The 15,790-nt window shown below is 35.9% G+C and overlaps 1 protein-coding gene across 1 annotated transcript in view; it reads right to left on the bottom strand.

The window, feature by feature from the left end:
* Window positions 1–419: 419 nt before the first annotated feature.
* The window catches only part of CFAP47 (cilia and flagella associated protein 47), a 270,533-nt gene continuing 255,162 nt past the window's right edge, over window positions 420–15,790 (bottom strand). Inside the window, exons 63-64 of the mRNA XM_042035463.1 lie at window positions 12,338–12,506; window positions 420–2,848 (exon numbers count right to left, since the gene is read on the bottom strand). Of these exons, the coding sequence (XP_041891397.1) occupies window positions 2,627–2,848; window positions 12,338–12,506 (391 nt within the window). The 3' untranslated portion in view covers window positions 420–2,626. The remainder of the gene's footprint in view (window positions 2,849–12,337; window positions 12,507–15,790) is intronic.

Below are 15,790 nucleotides of genomic sequence, written 5' to 3'. Positions count from 1 at the left end.
ATCATTTGGGCTGCTTTTTTCCAGACCTGAGCCCTGACTGAAACAATTGTGTTTAGCTCTATCTCCACCAGCTGAATTCTTCTGCAGATTACATTTTTAGGGTGCAGGGTGATGGTGAGCAGCTTGCCCAGCGGTTCTGCAGCTCAGATTTAATGGTGTGTCCAAAAGCTTTGAAGTGAAATCTTTAAGTAAAAAACCCAGCATTTTGTAATCTTTTCCCATGTCAAACCTTTCCTTCCAGGAGTTGAAACACTAATATTTTCAAAATGGCTCAGTAATTCTAGTAAAAAGGAGGAAGCAAGTAATGAATAAGAGTTATCATTCTGGAAATCTTCCCGTGCTGCTGCTTAGAAACTGGTTTTTAAGAGATATACTTGGAATTAGCCCTTGCATTATGAATAATACAGTCACCTCAGTGATGGAAGTGGAAATTATCAAGCTAGGAAGCAAAAAGAAATTTATTTTTAATAGTTTATATAGTCACTATAATCCATAAATGCATGAAGATATTATGTAAAACACTGTGGATGTTACAACCACACAGCTCAAATGGTCTTTCTTTAAATCACCTTTGCAAATGTATTCTTAATATCAGAAGAAATATGCTTAGTTCTGTTTAAACTATAAGAAGTTAGAAAAATACATTTTTATATTAGGTCCAAGTTCAGCTGGCAATGGCATATCTTACACAGCTCAGAAGTGACCTTGTACACATTGAAAAAAACCACATAATTTTGTCCAGAAAGCACAGATTATGCATTAATCCCTTTTAAAATATATAATACAATTAAATTGTTCCTTTGAAAACACCCCTCTGGCATTATTTTATTGCAAATTTTCCTATAGATTTTTAAAAGGTTTAGATGTATGATGGAATTTGAAAATCTACTACATGTAGCAGCAAGTGCAGGCAAGTAAATTGGGCATGAAATTTCTGGAGTGAGCAGCATGTAATTTTTAAGTGATTCACCTCTACACCACCTGCTAATCCATTTCTTTTAGAATTACAAAATTTTGTGCATCTTGCAAAAAAGTTCCATTTTAAATAGGAAAGCATAACTTTAAAAGAGTGAAACAAGGATAACAAAGCTTTTATGAAAAAGTATCACTGAAATATTTCCTGAACACCAATCATTAGCTGTGAAACCATTGCTGATCCATAAATTCTGATTTCTTATGGTCAGAGAAATAGTTGCTTCATTTATATATGCAGATAGACCCTTCCTATGAAATCCAGCTGCATTTGTGGTCTCAGCAGCATTTAAGATAAATATTGTAACAGCTTCTTTCTCCATGTCTTCTAGAAATATCAGTATGGACAGTATCTTTCCAGTGTTGTGTACTGAATTTACAAAGCTGATTTTATTCTCACTTCAGGTTACCTGGTTTCTGACCAAAATGGGGCACCCTGCATTTAGAAGGAGATATTAAACAGCACCATTGCTGTTTTATGTGTTCCCAACATTTTCTGTAATAGCTTCTCTAAAAATGTGTGGCATAAACAAAATCCTCAAGCACATTGCAGTAAAAGGGTTTTATTGGTGCTCATTTGCACTGACCTACATAGGTTGTTCTCAGACTCCCCATTCCTGAGCAGTGATGCTCATTCTGTATTGGAGCCAAGAAGACACTTAATCTGTGCCAAGCCATTTTTTTGTCAAAGTACATTTTGCCATCAAAATAAAGGCACACATACAATTTATGATCTGTTAGTAAAATCAGGAAAAACTATCTCAATGGAGAAAGGAGGCAGGAGTTATCCATCCAATGATCTTACAAAGCATGTCTGCATAGATCTAATTTTCCACATTATATCAAAAGCAGAGAAAGCCTGAATTCCCTTCTAAAGAATGGAAATAGAAACACATTAAGAATAGCACCTCTGATCTGTTTATTGGAGGAAAAAAAATAAAAATCTGTCTCCATTCCTCACTGACTTCTCATAGCCTTCTATACTTCAATATTCTAAAGCACTCTGTAAAATATACCTAACATAAAATTACTGCAGCAGGACACTTTATTTCACTTCTATGCTTTGTATAATTATCTAAGATTTGAAGTTTTATGGGATGAATAAAACAGAATTGTTGTTTTATACACAGTAAAGATGCCCTAATTAGTGAAATTTGCCAAAACAAGAGAATCTGAAAGGCATTCAATCTCTGGACATACGACACACAACCATGTTTCACCTTAGCAAAATACTGCAATCTTTGGGTAAGGATTTTCTTGTGGAAAAGATCAGGGATTGCTGCTTGGTTGGCATGGGTGTAATGTGCTGAATGTCACACAGAATGTTCACTGAAACTTCCTATTACAGTCTTATTAAACCAATATCCCTTAGAAAGCAGAGCATTAGTTTGAGTTACTCAGTCTTCAGATGTATTTTTTTTAAACTCAAGCTTTTTTTCTCTGAACTTTCTGAGATCTGTATGACAGAAATTGTTAGGCATCCAAAGTCCCTTATAGAAAAATAGGAATATTACTAGGGCTCAGGCACTCTGAATCTTCCATTTAAAACATACAATCCATGCATACTATAGCTGCTTTAAAAAAATTTAACAAACCCTATTTTTTTTTTTTTATCTGCAGAATTTATTTGTTCTCTCACCAAAAAATTAACAGATCATAACTTTCTCTGTTTCTTCCTAAGGACCAAAGGTGCCCCTTTGATTGGTGAGGATGCTCCAGTGGTTGTAAGTTTCAGATTTTCACGTACAAAATTGCGCTGTCGGACTGTGGTTGATCCTATGTAGCTGCTGGTACAAACTACTTTTGCTGCTGTTGGTGGTGGTACACTCTGTGGAGGAAGTCCATTGATTACATATGTCCACTGCATTGATTGTGTCTGAAAATAATGAACAGAGAAAGAAAAAAAAAACCTCTCAATCATCAGACACCTTGAAAATTTGTCAGTGATTTAAGAAGCAACACTGATTTCAAAAGATACTTATCCATTCCCATGTAATGTACTGGAATAACACAGAAGGAGAATTGTGCTCCTGGAACAGAGGACTGAAATCACATTTAACTTTATTCAGGACCAGTCATAATAAAGATGAGAAATTTACCTTCCCTGGCTGATCTAAAATTCCTTTTTTATTTAGTAAATCCTACAGGTCTGTATGCTCTTCAAAGTGCTCTGAATGTTTTTCAAAGGTAACTGTTCCATACTACAACATAAACTCAGGTTTATTCCATAGGATTCACTTGCAGCTCTGCTGTCTGTAATAATGGTATTATCAAATGGTGGAATTTCCACATTAAAAGAATTAACAAAACTAAGAGAAAAGGATTCAGAGTATGCACAAGAGAATTGAAGCTTCATGTTGGAATCTCTAGTTGGAGGCATATTTATGTGGATTGAAAATGACACTCTTCATTTGCTCTGTGTTTATAACTGGTCTCTAGGAATGGAACATAGGTTTCCATGTCATGTCTTGTAATGCTTGAAAACTTGATACTTCCTGAGTACATGGTCCTTATTCTTTCTACATATACCACCTCTCCGCGCTTAAGGACTTTTATTTCTATGAGTATTAAGGGTATACTTATGTCTACCTCCCACGCTTTGTTTGTGTCCTGAAACAGAATTTTGGTCGTTAAAAACTCGTGTAACTTTTGCAGATCTTCCAACCATTTTCCTCTCATACTGTATCACCTTAATTTGTGAAAGCAGGTCTTTATTCCAAGTCTTTAGCACTTTCCTATCATTACATCTGGAAAAAGGTATATTCCTGGGCTTCAGTTTTCTCTTCTCCTTTTTTTTTAAAAAAAAACCCCACAAAACTACAAACTAACAACAGAAATATTACAAACCCAAAAGATATTGCAAACTCTCCAATAATTGTGTCGTTATGTCCAGCTTTGTATTATGCAAATGGACAAAGCATTGCATGCCCACTTTAGGCATAGACTGTCATCAATTCCCTCACACTTAAGACTGGAAATCCCAGGTTTCATGTTGGGGGCTTTTCTTTCTGCTTCTGAGATAAAACTAGTAGGGGAAGACTGAGTAAAAAATATGGCATATATAGGTCTATTAAAATATATTCATACAAGTGAAATTTGGCTTTTATACCGAACATAGAGCATGAACATAGTACACAGAACATACCAGACTCTCTGACTTTGCAGCCTCAGAGCAGGGGAGTCACATGAAATAAGTATTTCCAGATTCCCAAGGTCTGCCTTTCCACAGGACACAGCAGTGCAATCACACAGATGTGCTGGCTGTGGTTCCAGAGCAGGGCTTTGGTGCTCTCCTGCTGTGTTGAACTACAGGGACACAGCTCAAAGGGTCACCTTTCTCTGCTGCTTCCAGTCACACAGTTTTATCATTACAGCAGGAGTTGTACTTCATGTAATTCATCTCCCATTTAAAACTAATTTAATCCTTAGAACAATCAACTGTAGATAGAAGCGTTACACCTAACATCAGGGTCATTTTTCATCTGAGGAAGCAAAAGGTCAGAAAGGCTGATATGCTCTCAAATTGATCTGGAAAACAGTGCAACAGTCAACCCTCAAAGCTCATGTGTTTTTTCCCTCAGTGTGGCTGGGTTCGTGGCACATTTGCTCATTACAGTGTGACCCCTCTGCTCCTGCTTTGCTGCTGGGCATGCCAGCACCGCAATGAGATCTGGCTTATAGAGACGTGCCACAATACCCACACAAATGGGGACAAATTTTCACACATCATAAATGCTATCAACGATCTCCAAAGCACACTGTGTGTATATTTGTTATTTATTGCATTCTCTCAATTAATAATGGTCTAGGTAAAGCACTACAAAAGCCACAGAGATGAGCAGTCAACCTTCTCCACCTCCAGCTTTCTGTAGAGTCATCCCATATTTATAGCAACACACAGAAGAGGGGGAAAAAAACCATGATAAAATGTTTCCTTGACTTCATTAAGTTTTTTTACATCAGTTTTATACTTGCCACTGAAAAATTTTGACTCTATTATGTTTATCTTTCTTATCTTTCATATGCTTCTTCCTGTCATTCTAATTGTTACCCTGTTCAGTTCTAAAGTATATTTAAGGAGTATCATTGCAAGCAGGTTTGAATTTATATTGCAGATATTCAACAAAAAGAAGTTTCAGAACATTAAACCATAAACTCTTTGGCTCAGGCTTTGTTCTCTGCTGTGCACTTATGGAGCATTTACATTATTTCACAGATATACTGCATACACTTACAGCTCCTAAATGCCATCATCATATGAATCTCTAATTGTAGTTTATATTTTATTAACTAAAAATATATATTTTTAATTTATATAATATATGAAAAAAGTATAATTAATAATTATACTTTTCTGCACCAATGTTGAAGGAATACATGTGGGTTTTTTGCTGTGTATTTTTAAAGAAACCTCTACTTGAAAATTGGCAGTACTGATTTTACATCATGTCTGCTGAATGATTCACCTTATTCCAACAAGATTCATAAATGAGAACTCAGTAGATATTTTACCATACATACATAATTTTTCGAAATTTTTATTAGTATTCTATTAAATCAAAATCTAATTTAAATTTAGTATTATTCTGTGTAAAACAGGCAGATTAACTTATCTTTATTCTCAGCCTTATTTAATGCTGTGAAATGAATTAGTTAACTCTACTGTCTGTAAAGGTAACATTCAGCAAAAGCAGGTGTGACATGAACCAACATCAGTATCTTAAATCCAAAGATAAAGCTGTCACTTAACAAAAGTAAGTGTTTCTCCAAAGTTAGCTCATTATTTTATTAACTTCAGTACAAAATGAAATGGTTTATCTTTCTTTAATAGAGCAGATGAGCAATTTACTTTAAAGATAATTTAACCTCAGGGTCATATTTGCTGTGTGCAAGTCTCATGGATTATTTCAAGGTCAGAGAAAAGATCTGAAAGGTGTTTCAGCCAGTGATTAAAACCAAGTAGCACGTTACTAAAAAAAATAATTTCTGTTCATGAAATTCACACATATTGCGACTTGACTGCCTATAGTATTAGTAATAGGGGGATTTAGACAAAAATAGTGGGCTATGCCATCTCTCAACTTCATTTATCATCAGCATCAAACAATAGATAGAGACTTCTGGGTAGTAATAACCTTTTGTTAATTTCCTGTTTGCTACAGAAATAGCCTGGATTGTATGCTCAGTGAAAAAAGAGGGTTTGGGCTTGACTTGCCAAAAAAAAGCTGCCTATTCTGTTGCTGTGTCAGGTGTTCTGTAGCAGGAGACATTGATATTTCCCTGATGGAAACTCATTGGCTTCAGTGGGGAAAATATGGGTGTTATGACATGAAACCTTTAGGTAGAATTCATCACGTTAAAAGGAAGAAAAATAAAAGGGCAATAAAACAAAAAACTCCACCCTAATATCTCATCTTGAACTATGGCAGTTCGTCTATTGTAAATCAAGTGCCATCATCCAAGACAATTGGAGACAGTCATTGTGAAAAAATTGGGCATTTATGTACTCTAACTGAAAAAAAATACTGTTGTGTCAGCTCAGCATTTTGGGCTAAAGGGGAAATGAGTGTCACACACATGGAAAGGTGACAATAATCCTCACCGTAACTTGAGGTTTTTTGTTTCACATTAGAACCATGAAATCAGTAATTTTCAAGGCAACCTAGATTTAAGTAATTTTCAGTAAACCTTAGACACACACAAATGTCCATTTTACTAGAATACTTAATTTCCAAGGGCACAATATTGGGGTTTTTAAGAGCTGCTGAAGCCATAAGTATTTTTTTTGGGATAAGTCTGTACAGCTTAACTACAGTAACTATTCTAACCAATATGAAAACTGCAGCAAGAGCAAGTCAGTCAACTTCAAAATCCATGCAACTGCATCAAAGCTGCTGCTTTGGGTTTCCAGGTCAGACAAGTCACAGCAAAGGAAAACACAGATCATCACAGTTTCAGACTTTTCTGGAATCCTGAAGAGGAGAGAGAGAGAGACTTCCAAAGGTCAGCTACATATGACCACAGAATTATGATAGAATATTTTATTTACAAGCTGTATTTACTTGCCTCAAAAGTGGGCCAAAATTTCCCAAATCTTCTTCCTATTTTTAAGGCAGTGCAGTTTATTGGGTCAAATTTAGAATAATTCTAATACTAGCTCTGATAGTAACAAAGTCTAAAGATGAAGGTATCAAATCTGCTGTAATCTGTACTATGACTAGAACAGAATTATAAAAGAGAAACTCTGTTAAGAAGATATATCTGATATAAACCCAGGTAGTTAAGAATCCAGGCTCCCTGTGATGCATATCTAGGCCTATTTCACACGCAATTTAAGAAGAAAGACCAGATCATATTCTGAATGTCCTTGACAATCTGAGGGAGGATTTCTTGTTGAAATGAATGACTTTCTTTTTTCAAAACCTCAACATTCCTGAATCAAAATGTGAAGAGAATAACAATTTGGCTCACCTGACTGGAGTAATGGCCATCTATTGAACTAAATCTCTCTGAAAAATGTTTTTAACAATTAAAAAATGAAAGACACACTGCCACTTCTCACTAAATAACATAAGCTATTCAAGTAAGTCATTTAATCATCTTGATGGCTGACTGAGTAATGTTCATGAAGGAATTTATTCAGCCAATACTTGTAAAAGTCACCAAATAATTTATATAAAAGGCTATTTTTTTTGTATCCAACCCATTTTTACTGATGGCTCATGATTCATAGGATTAATTTGCAAAACACAGATTATCCACGGGTGTTCACTGTAGGCTGGAAGTGTTACTGAAGTACATGGTAAATAACTGCCAAAGAAATTTGTGTTAGAAAACTGGATTGGGAGCAAGGATCAAGAATTTCAAGGAACATTGTATTCCAATTAGCTTTCAAATAGTGTTAACCCAGAAAAATAAAAATAAAATTTGCAACACTTCCTAAAAAGTTAAAACACAACAAATTACAGGTAGTGCATCAAATATTTCCTGGCCATTAATTTATACTTCAGTGGTGACAAACAAAAAAAATGACAGATTACAATCAGTGTATACAGAATGAAATTAAAGCAAACCTTTGTGTGTACTGTGTAAGGGAAGAGCAAAAGCAAGAAAACTCATGGATCAAGATAAGAATGGTTAATAAGTGAAGGAATGAGGGAGAAAAAACCCCAAAGCAATAAAAAACATGTCCCACAAGCAGATAAATGCCTACCCAGGCTGTAACCAATTTCTAATGAAGAAGATGGATAAGAATAATTTTCTTAGCTTAGAGAACATTTCCAGATATAATTAAAATTTATTTAATTGACTTCTTCAGTTCAAATGTGTTTCACATTATTGCTTAGACATTATACAGTCAAAATCCTCCAGGACTGACAATAGTCTGAATACCCTCATAGAGCAAAGATTCCCACATTATTATCACCTTTTGCCATTATCAGAACTGTAAGTCTCAATAAGCAAAGTAAGTTTTCCTCATGCTTGTGAATCAAAAATGTTGAGTACTGATTCAGCACTCTGCTTCTAATCATAAAACTGAAGCCAACACCAACACATATCTTATCTAATGGGAAACTATTTCAATTCTGGTAAGTTACTTACATTTTTCCTTGCTCATTCTTTTCAAAATATACAATTTAAAATAACATTAAACTATGGTAATTAAGAAATCTACCAGGAACAAGGCAGAACATATTTTCAGCAAGCTGCTGAGTATGTAACAGTACTGTTTGCTGTTAAGATATGCAAGTTTGCACAGACAAGTTTAGAGAAGCCACACCTGGGTACTGTGGTTGGCACACTGCACCATTTATTTGCAGAACAGCATGACAAATGGTTTTGATATGCTATCTTCCATAGGCTAAGTTAGTGATTATTCAGTAATAAAGGTGCACAAGCCTGACTTCTGGAGGGCTTGATAATGTTACCTGCAATCTGGTTTATTCTGACACCTATTTTATCATTTAAGACTTATTGTGTGTGCCTTCTGCTTTAGAATATCTCAGAAGTCTCACACATGAATTACAAAGCAATTGCTCTGGTCTCCAGCTGAATTCAGCACAGTAAAAGGAAATTAACTGCAAGCCAACAGGAATACACCTTTTTCCAAGGATTCCCAGCCTCCTGAATGCTCCACCTTGTTCCTGGCCATGATTTCTGCCCCAGCCGCATCTTGCCTCAGCCTGACTGGCACATCACAGCTCTGGGATGTCACTGTGGCTCAGGAAGTCCCTTCTTTCCTCACAGCACTTTACAGCTTATCTAAGGACTGTGCTCTCTTCACTTACTTACTATTAGGGGTAATGCTTTTTATTTTTCAGTCAGAACTTCCCTGTTTATGAAGGCAATTTTAAATTTAGAAGTTTGATTGTGGAAAAATATCTATTTAAAAATGCTGTTCAGGCACCATTTCACTGTTTCTTGCCTGTAGCTCAATTAGGTTGTGATGCCCTCCTTCAAAGCTACAAGCTTTTTCAAAGAAACAAGCATGATTATTTTCCTTACTGTCTTTCTATAATATTTGTAGATCATTCTTTGATCTACATAAATTTCTAACATAATTTTCTATGTCATTTCTGGAAAATTAAGATTCCTAGCAACTATTTAAATAATTTTCTAACTTTAGTTGTTTTGATATGCAGTTGACTGAGAACAGAAGTTTTAATGATGGCTAAAGAACCTTAACTGCTTCAGCAAAGTAATTGAGCTTTCCTGCCATTAATAAAATCTACTGTAAGTATTCGTGAATATTAAAGGCTCAATGAATCCACACCATATCCCACAAAGTACCTGATTTGTGTGCATAAATATAAACTAGACAACATTATTTCAATTATAGATATACATTCAGATAATAAAATGTATACATTAAGTTCTGGTAGAGACCGACTGTAACATATATGTTAATGCTAATTAGCTTCTCAGCACTGGGTTCTCAGCAGGGTAACAAAACAAAAACATTGTACATACAATATTTGGGTTTAATGTTTAAAACAAATGAGAAAAACATAATTGTAGGATCTTTCTCCATAATCCTAAACTTCCCTTTTCCTTTACAACACAATTGTAATGATGAACACAAACTGAAGAACTTACACTGCCATCTCTGCTATTTACAGCTTAATTACCACTGTTCATTGAAACACACCAAAATTAAAAATCTGCTACTCACTGTTCAAAGAATTTAATAATAAAAATATGTTAGTGTTAGGACTATGACTTTACCCTTAGAAATGCAAAAGACATTTTAAAGCAAGTGTGCTGTAGTCCTTTATTGCAGCAGCAGCAGAAGAGAGGCACTGCAAAAGAAAAGAAGCTTCTTCACTCCTAAAAATAGCCCAAAGCCTCAGCCAATATATTGGCTAGAGAGGATACATGCAAGAAAGGTTCTTCAGTGTTGGGTCCAACACTAATTGCATTTCACCACCTCCATTGTTATTCCCCAAATAAGAGTGATTTAATACTGCTTGTATTTAATACATCTAATTAAGTCTGTCTCCCTCAGGTCACTAATGAAAATGATTTCAACAAACACAAAAGGCAAAAATGAGTATCAGGTATTCTCAACATGTCATCAAACCTTATTTCAGATCAGTGCTGAGAGCACAGCAGCCAAATCACACACAGCCACAGATGCTCTGACTTCCATTAGAACTGCAGGAATTAGAGCTTGTGTGGAGCAGAAAGGGGCAAGTCTGGAGTATACAAAAGGGCTACCAAAAAGAGCAAAGAGAACACAAGCCTCGTCAAAACATTACTGAAACCACTTAATCCTGCAATTTGAATAAGAATGTCAGAAATATCTCTAAAAGACTGTGATGGAGTTGGTCCAATACATGTTTGCAAGTATCAAGAGTCCTTGATGCATTTTTAAATGTCCAAGAATACATTCAACAAGATGTGATCCGTTATAATATATATATGCAATATGTATAAATAACTGACTTCCTGCAGCCACACACAGTACCAGAGGTGGAGATGTTAAGAGCTGTCTGCCTAGATCATAACCAGAGACTGAGGTGTGAGTGGATATAGCTTAAAATCCAATTAGACCAAGACCATCTGTACTGATAAATTCCTAGAAGAAAATTCTGGATTACTGCCTGAGTTCTTCAAAAGCTATTAATAACCTTTGATCATTGTGTTTGTCCCATTCCAGAGAGATTTATGGTTAAATCTCTTTGTTAGTGATGAAAGCTAAGCCAAGGACAAGGATAGCTAGTACCTCTATATGTGCCATGCCAAAAATGGGAGTTCAGTTCCAGAACTTCATTAGAAGTTTCTGAGCTCTGTAGCTTTGTCATACAGCATTTTGTAAATACAAAAGAGCACAGCATATATGCAGTCATCTACCTTCTTTTTCAAATGGAAGAGTGATAAGCATCACTGCTATTTATGTAAAGAGATTAAATTAATCAAACATCTAATACCATAAAAGAAAATGAGTAGGAGGGATTGAAGGACCTTGTTTTTCCAGGATTTTAATTTCTTACTGCTGTACAAGTTGTCACTTGTAGAGATAAAACACTATAGCAGTTTTCCATGCATCTTTTTATCAACTTTGTTTTGACCATCTTATTTCTTAAATCAATATTGCTGTTTCACTTCTAATATAGTAGCCTGAAAATACCAGCATGCAGTAAATAGACCTGAAGTACAAACCATGATTTATAGAGAATATGGGGTGTTCACCCCTGCTGTGTGTTTTCAACACATTCCTTCTAAAGAATAACTTAAAACTTGAAAATTAGTTTCTGAGAGATTTTTACTGCTGAAGAAATACATGTCTTCAAATGTTTCCTGACCTTCAGACTTACACAGACTACTTGGTTGCAAATAATTTTTGTCTATTTTGCATCTTGCTTCAAAAGAGCTATTCCTGGCTTTGTGCTCTGAAATTCTATCTTCTACAGTTTGGCACCTGCCTTCTAGAGCCTTTGATCCTGTAAGATGTATAATACAATTAAAATCAACAACCTAGGCTTCACATCTTCAATTAATTTTATATTCTCCACCAGTTCTTAACAGGATCATTTTGATTCTCTGTGAAGGCCATGTTGTCTATGGAGTTGGGGCAAACATATGAAGGTAAATATCTGCCTCTGGTGCTGACAGCAAAAGGATAACATAGAAATTAGAATGCAATATAATACAGTGTAAAATACAGTGTAAAATGCGTTATGTTTTTCCAGCTTGTAATGAGTCAATTCTCAAAATTTAGTTTTACTCATGTCCACTGTGAGGAGTAGTGAAACAATCACAGCACATTCACTGTTGTGTTCTAGTGCTGCTCTTTGGTGCAGGATTTCTCCTCCTGCTGGCACTCCTGGAGGTGTATTTGTGGATTGATCTGGGGAAGGCTTACCTCAATGACCAGTGTTGCTGTGTGCTTCTTGCCATACATCCTTGGCTTGTATCCCACTGTTATATGGGTTCCCACAGTGCCTTCTGGGAGAAGTTCTCCAGCCTGTGGCATCACAAGGAAATCGGGATCGCTGCCCGCCAGGAAGTGGGCAGTGAATGGCTCTGGGTCCCTACGGAAAAGCACAGGAGAATGTTGTGCCTTGTACAGTACCTTAACAGAATTTATCTGCAATCCAACATTTAGGCCACCATGTGGCATGACTCAGGAAACATGGCATGGAACAAATATGGAATATTAACAGCATTCTTACTTACAGAATAATTATTCTGTAGTAATTGTTTATTCATACACAGGGACCTGCATACTGGTATTCAATTTCAAACACATTTACATGCTATTATAAATATTATATTAACTATGGAGTAATGAAAACATTTGCCACTAGAATAAAATGAATTATTTGAGTTGTAAAGGTATAATAATAGTGATAGACGTAAATTCCACATCAGAGTGAAAATCCACTTTTCCTATTAAAGCACTCCCCTTTCCAACAATCAAATAAAACTGACAAGCTACCCATTTTATTAAGTTTTATGACTAGAACTGAATTTGCATTCTGGCAGCGTTACTACACTAGGAGGGAGTTCTGAAAGCCTTGAAATGAAGATATGAAAAATAATAATTTTTTATTACTGTTTTCACATTTTTCATATCCCATCAACTGAACATTTTTAGATTTTGCAATAACATAATTAGGTTCCTCTATTGATATTATTTTATATCTCTTATCTCAAAGAATTTCTGTCACAGGTACTGCAGATCTTGTCTAATGCCTTGTTTCACAGCAGTGCTGCTGGACCCAAAGAAAATCCCTAGTCCTGGTAAAGACAGCAGCTGAGAGCTATAAAACAATCTTAGGCCAATCCCAAACTAAAGCCTGTCTATCACAGCTCCTCAGGGACTACTTGCCATAAACATTCTCAGCATGAAAAGAATGTACGTTTCTGTATTTTCTGGTGAGGCATTCTCATTTTAGCCTTTATATGTGTTACTGAGGACAACTCTATCACTCTCTGGACACAAGGAGAACACGGGAAATTGAAAGTAGAAATACAGTGGGGTGCTCAAAAATTAATCTGCAACACCCTGGCACTGTACAGCAGGGCAAGTATTGTGCATGCTTAGAGGAAACACATTTTCAGTTGATAAAACCTGAAGAATGAAAAGCTAACAGTATCTCAGAGAAAAGCTCTTCAAATCTGTTTATTTATGGACTGTCACACCAGAAATAACACTTTTCAAAGAAAATACCCACAAAGAAATGAAATTTAATATTTTATGGCAAGTTATATCACTGCAGAAATGTTCCACATTTCCTGGGCAAGCGCTATCCTGTGGGTGGCATGCTGGGCCTATGTCATCTTGTTTAAAAATAACCCTCCTTTGGAATATGTTCTTATGGGAGGCTGTACTATATTCAAAATGCTCTTGTGAAAAAAAGGTCACACTGCCAGTTTATAGAAACAAACAGTGCGAGTGCAGAAAACAGAAACTGAAAAGCTTCTGTTGCCTCAAAAGAAATTAACTGATATTTAGCAGTGCTGTTGGACTTGGGTGCATCAGAAGATTTAGCCTGGCTTTTCCTTCAGGTAACAGCAAGGTGAGCAAAACTACTGAATGTCTGAAAGTACATTTCCAGTCTCGTGACATCAAACTTATGCTAACAACCTCTTTCTGTGGTGCCTAAAGCTGTGCCGCTGAGTTTATAGCCCTGAGCCATCAGCACTAATCCTGCTGGGCCTGAGTTCCCATCCATATGCTGGATAAGCCTTGAATTTTCACATCTTTATTTCCCACAAGGACTGCTCAGCTGTGAGTGCCTAGAGCACACCTACTACACACAGACACACAGACACAGACTGCAGGCACTGGATCAAAAAGAAATGATGTTTCTAGACCAAGCAGCAGAGTAGAGCACTCATCAAAAATGCCTGAGATAAACATTCAAACCATCATTCTGAAAACAGAAACCTGGACACGGCTCTTCATTTCCAACATCACTGCTCTACAGGCTGTTCAGGAACATTTTAAGGCAGCACTTTCTTTATCTCCCATGTTCAGCCTGTTTTCCAGTAAATAATTAGGGATGACAACTCCTAAAAAGTGCTTGGTGTCTTCATAAGACATCCAAGAGCATGACTTGGACTACAGATGTGATGATGAAATGCTAAGGGAGATGAGGCAGGGGACAGGCTGCATACACAGGAGACACAGGAAAATACAGATTTCATTCCTGCAGAAATTGCCTCTTAGCAGGGTGTTATGCAACAGTAGTTTGTTTCAGGGTTTTTTTTAAGAGACATCAAAACAGTCAGAGTCACAGAGGAGAAAAAGCTACAGTTTTTGCCCAGACAAGGAGACCAGACAGTTTAAAGTGAAATCTATAATTATGTACACAAGATATTAGCAAGTCAGAGAAAAATTATCTTATTACATCAATCTTTTCAGATTTTAATTTTCATAAAGAAAAATAGAAAGAAAAAAATAATAAAAAAGCTTTAAATAAAATCTGCATGCTTCTTGACAGCATTATCACAAGGTACTAGAGGCAGTTACAATTTTGTTCATGTTGAATGAAATACATAAAGGCATATGAACCTTCATGAACACATATAATCACAGCTAAAACCTCCCTATTCCCAAAGCCTGTCCCTAATATTAAACAAAAGAGTCAGGGCATTTCCTGTATGCAAAATGTTTCACAGAGTATCAACTATATCCAAATAAGGAAAATAGAGATTTTTGACAAATTAAATGTATAACCATAATATGATAGGCCAGCAGGGATTCTGATGAAGATGGCACAAAAACTAGCAATTAAAAAATTACACATAGTCAGAAGCAGGAACCTTTCACTGATAAATCATGCATTGTTTTAAAAATAAATCTAAAGATGCCTTCTCAAGACAAAACAAGCAGTGTTTTCACTGCTGTTCACATTAGGGAGATGAACTGGCATGCTGGGTACCTCACAAGCATAAGTAAATTGCTTTCTCTTTCTCATCTTTTATAATAAACAGAAATCTGAAGATGCAATTCCGAGAATAGCACCTGAATTTCAGACATTATCATGTTCTGTGTCTGTATATTTAGTGTATAATTAAAAATTAGTAATTATGTTTTTTTAAATGATTAAAATTTAATTCCTCCTTTTTGATTACTCCTTCAGGTAAAACAGCCGTGGAGTCGATGTTTGGCTTGTCATTTCTCAGCCATGAAGGGCACTTGAGAGGCAGTCTGTACTTTTCCAAGAAGGGTGGCAGATCCTAACATACTTTATAAAGCTTAATGATGTGTAGAGTTTTGAAAACACAGATGAACCAAGCACAAATGAATTAGAAAATATAAGGACAGAGGCCTTGTAAACCAAAGAAAGTAAATGTGTTTTCCCAT

This window comes from Corvus kubaryi, unplaced genomic scaffold (assembly GCF_017639235.1).
Source record: "Corvus kubaryi isolate FWS band 111438036 unplaced genomic scaffold, C.kubaryi_AGA036_p1.0 133, whole genome shotgun sequence".
Classification (NCBI taxonomy): Eukaryota; Metazoa; Chordata; class Aves; order Passeriformes; family Corvidae; genus Corvus; species Corvus kubaryi.
Note: the sequence above shows the minus strand (reverse complement) of the source record. Positions and strands in the feature narration are given on the sequence as shown.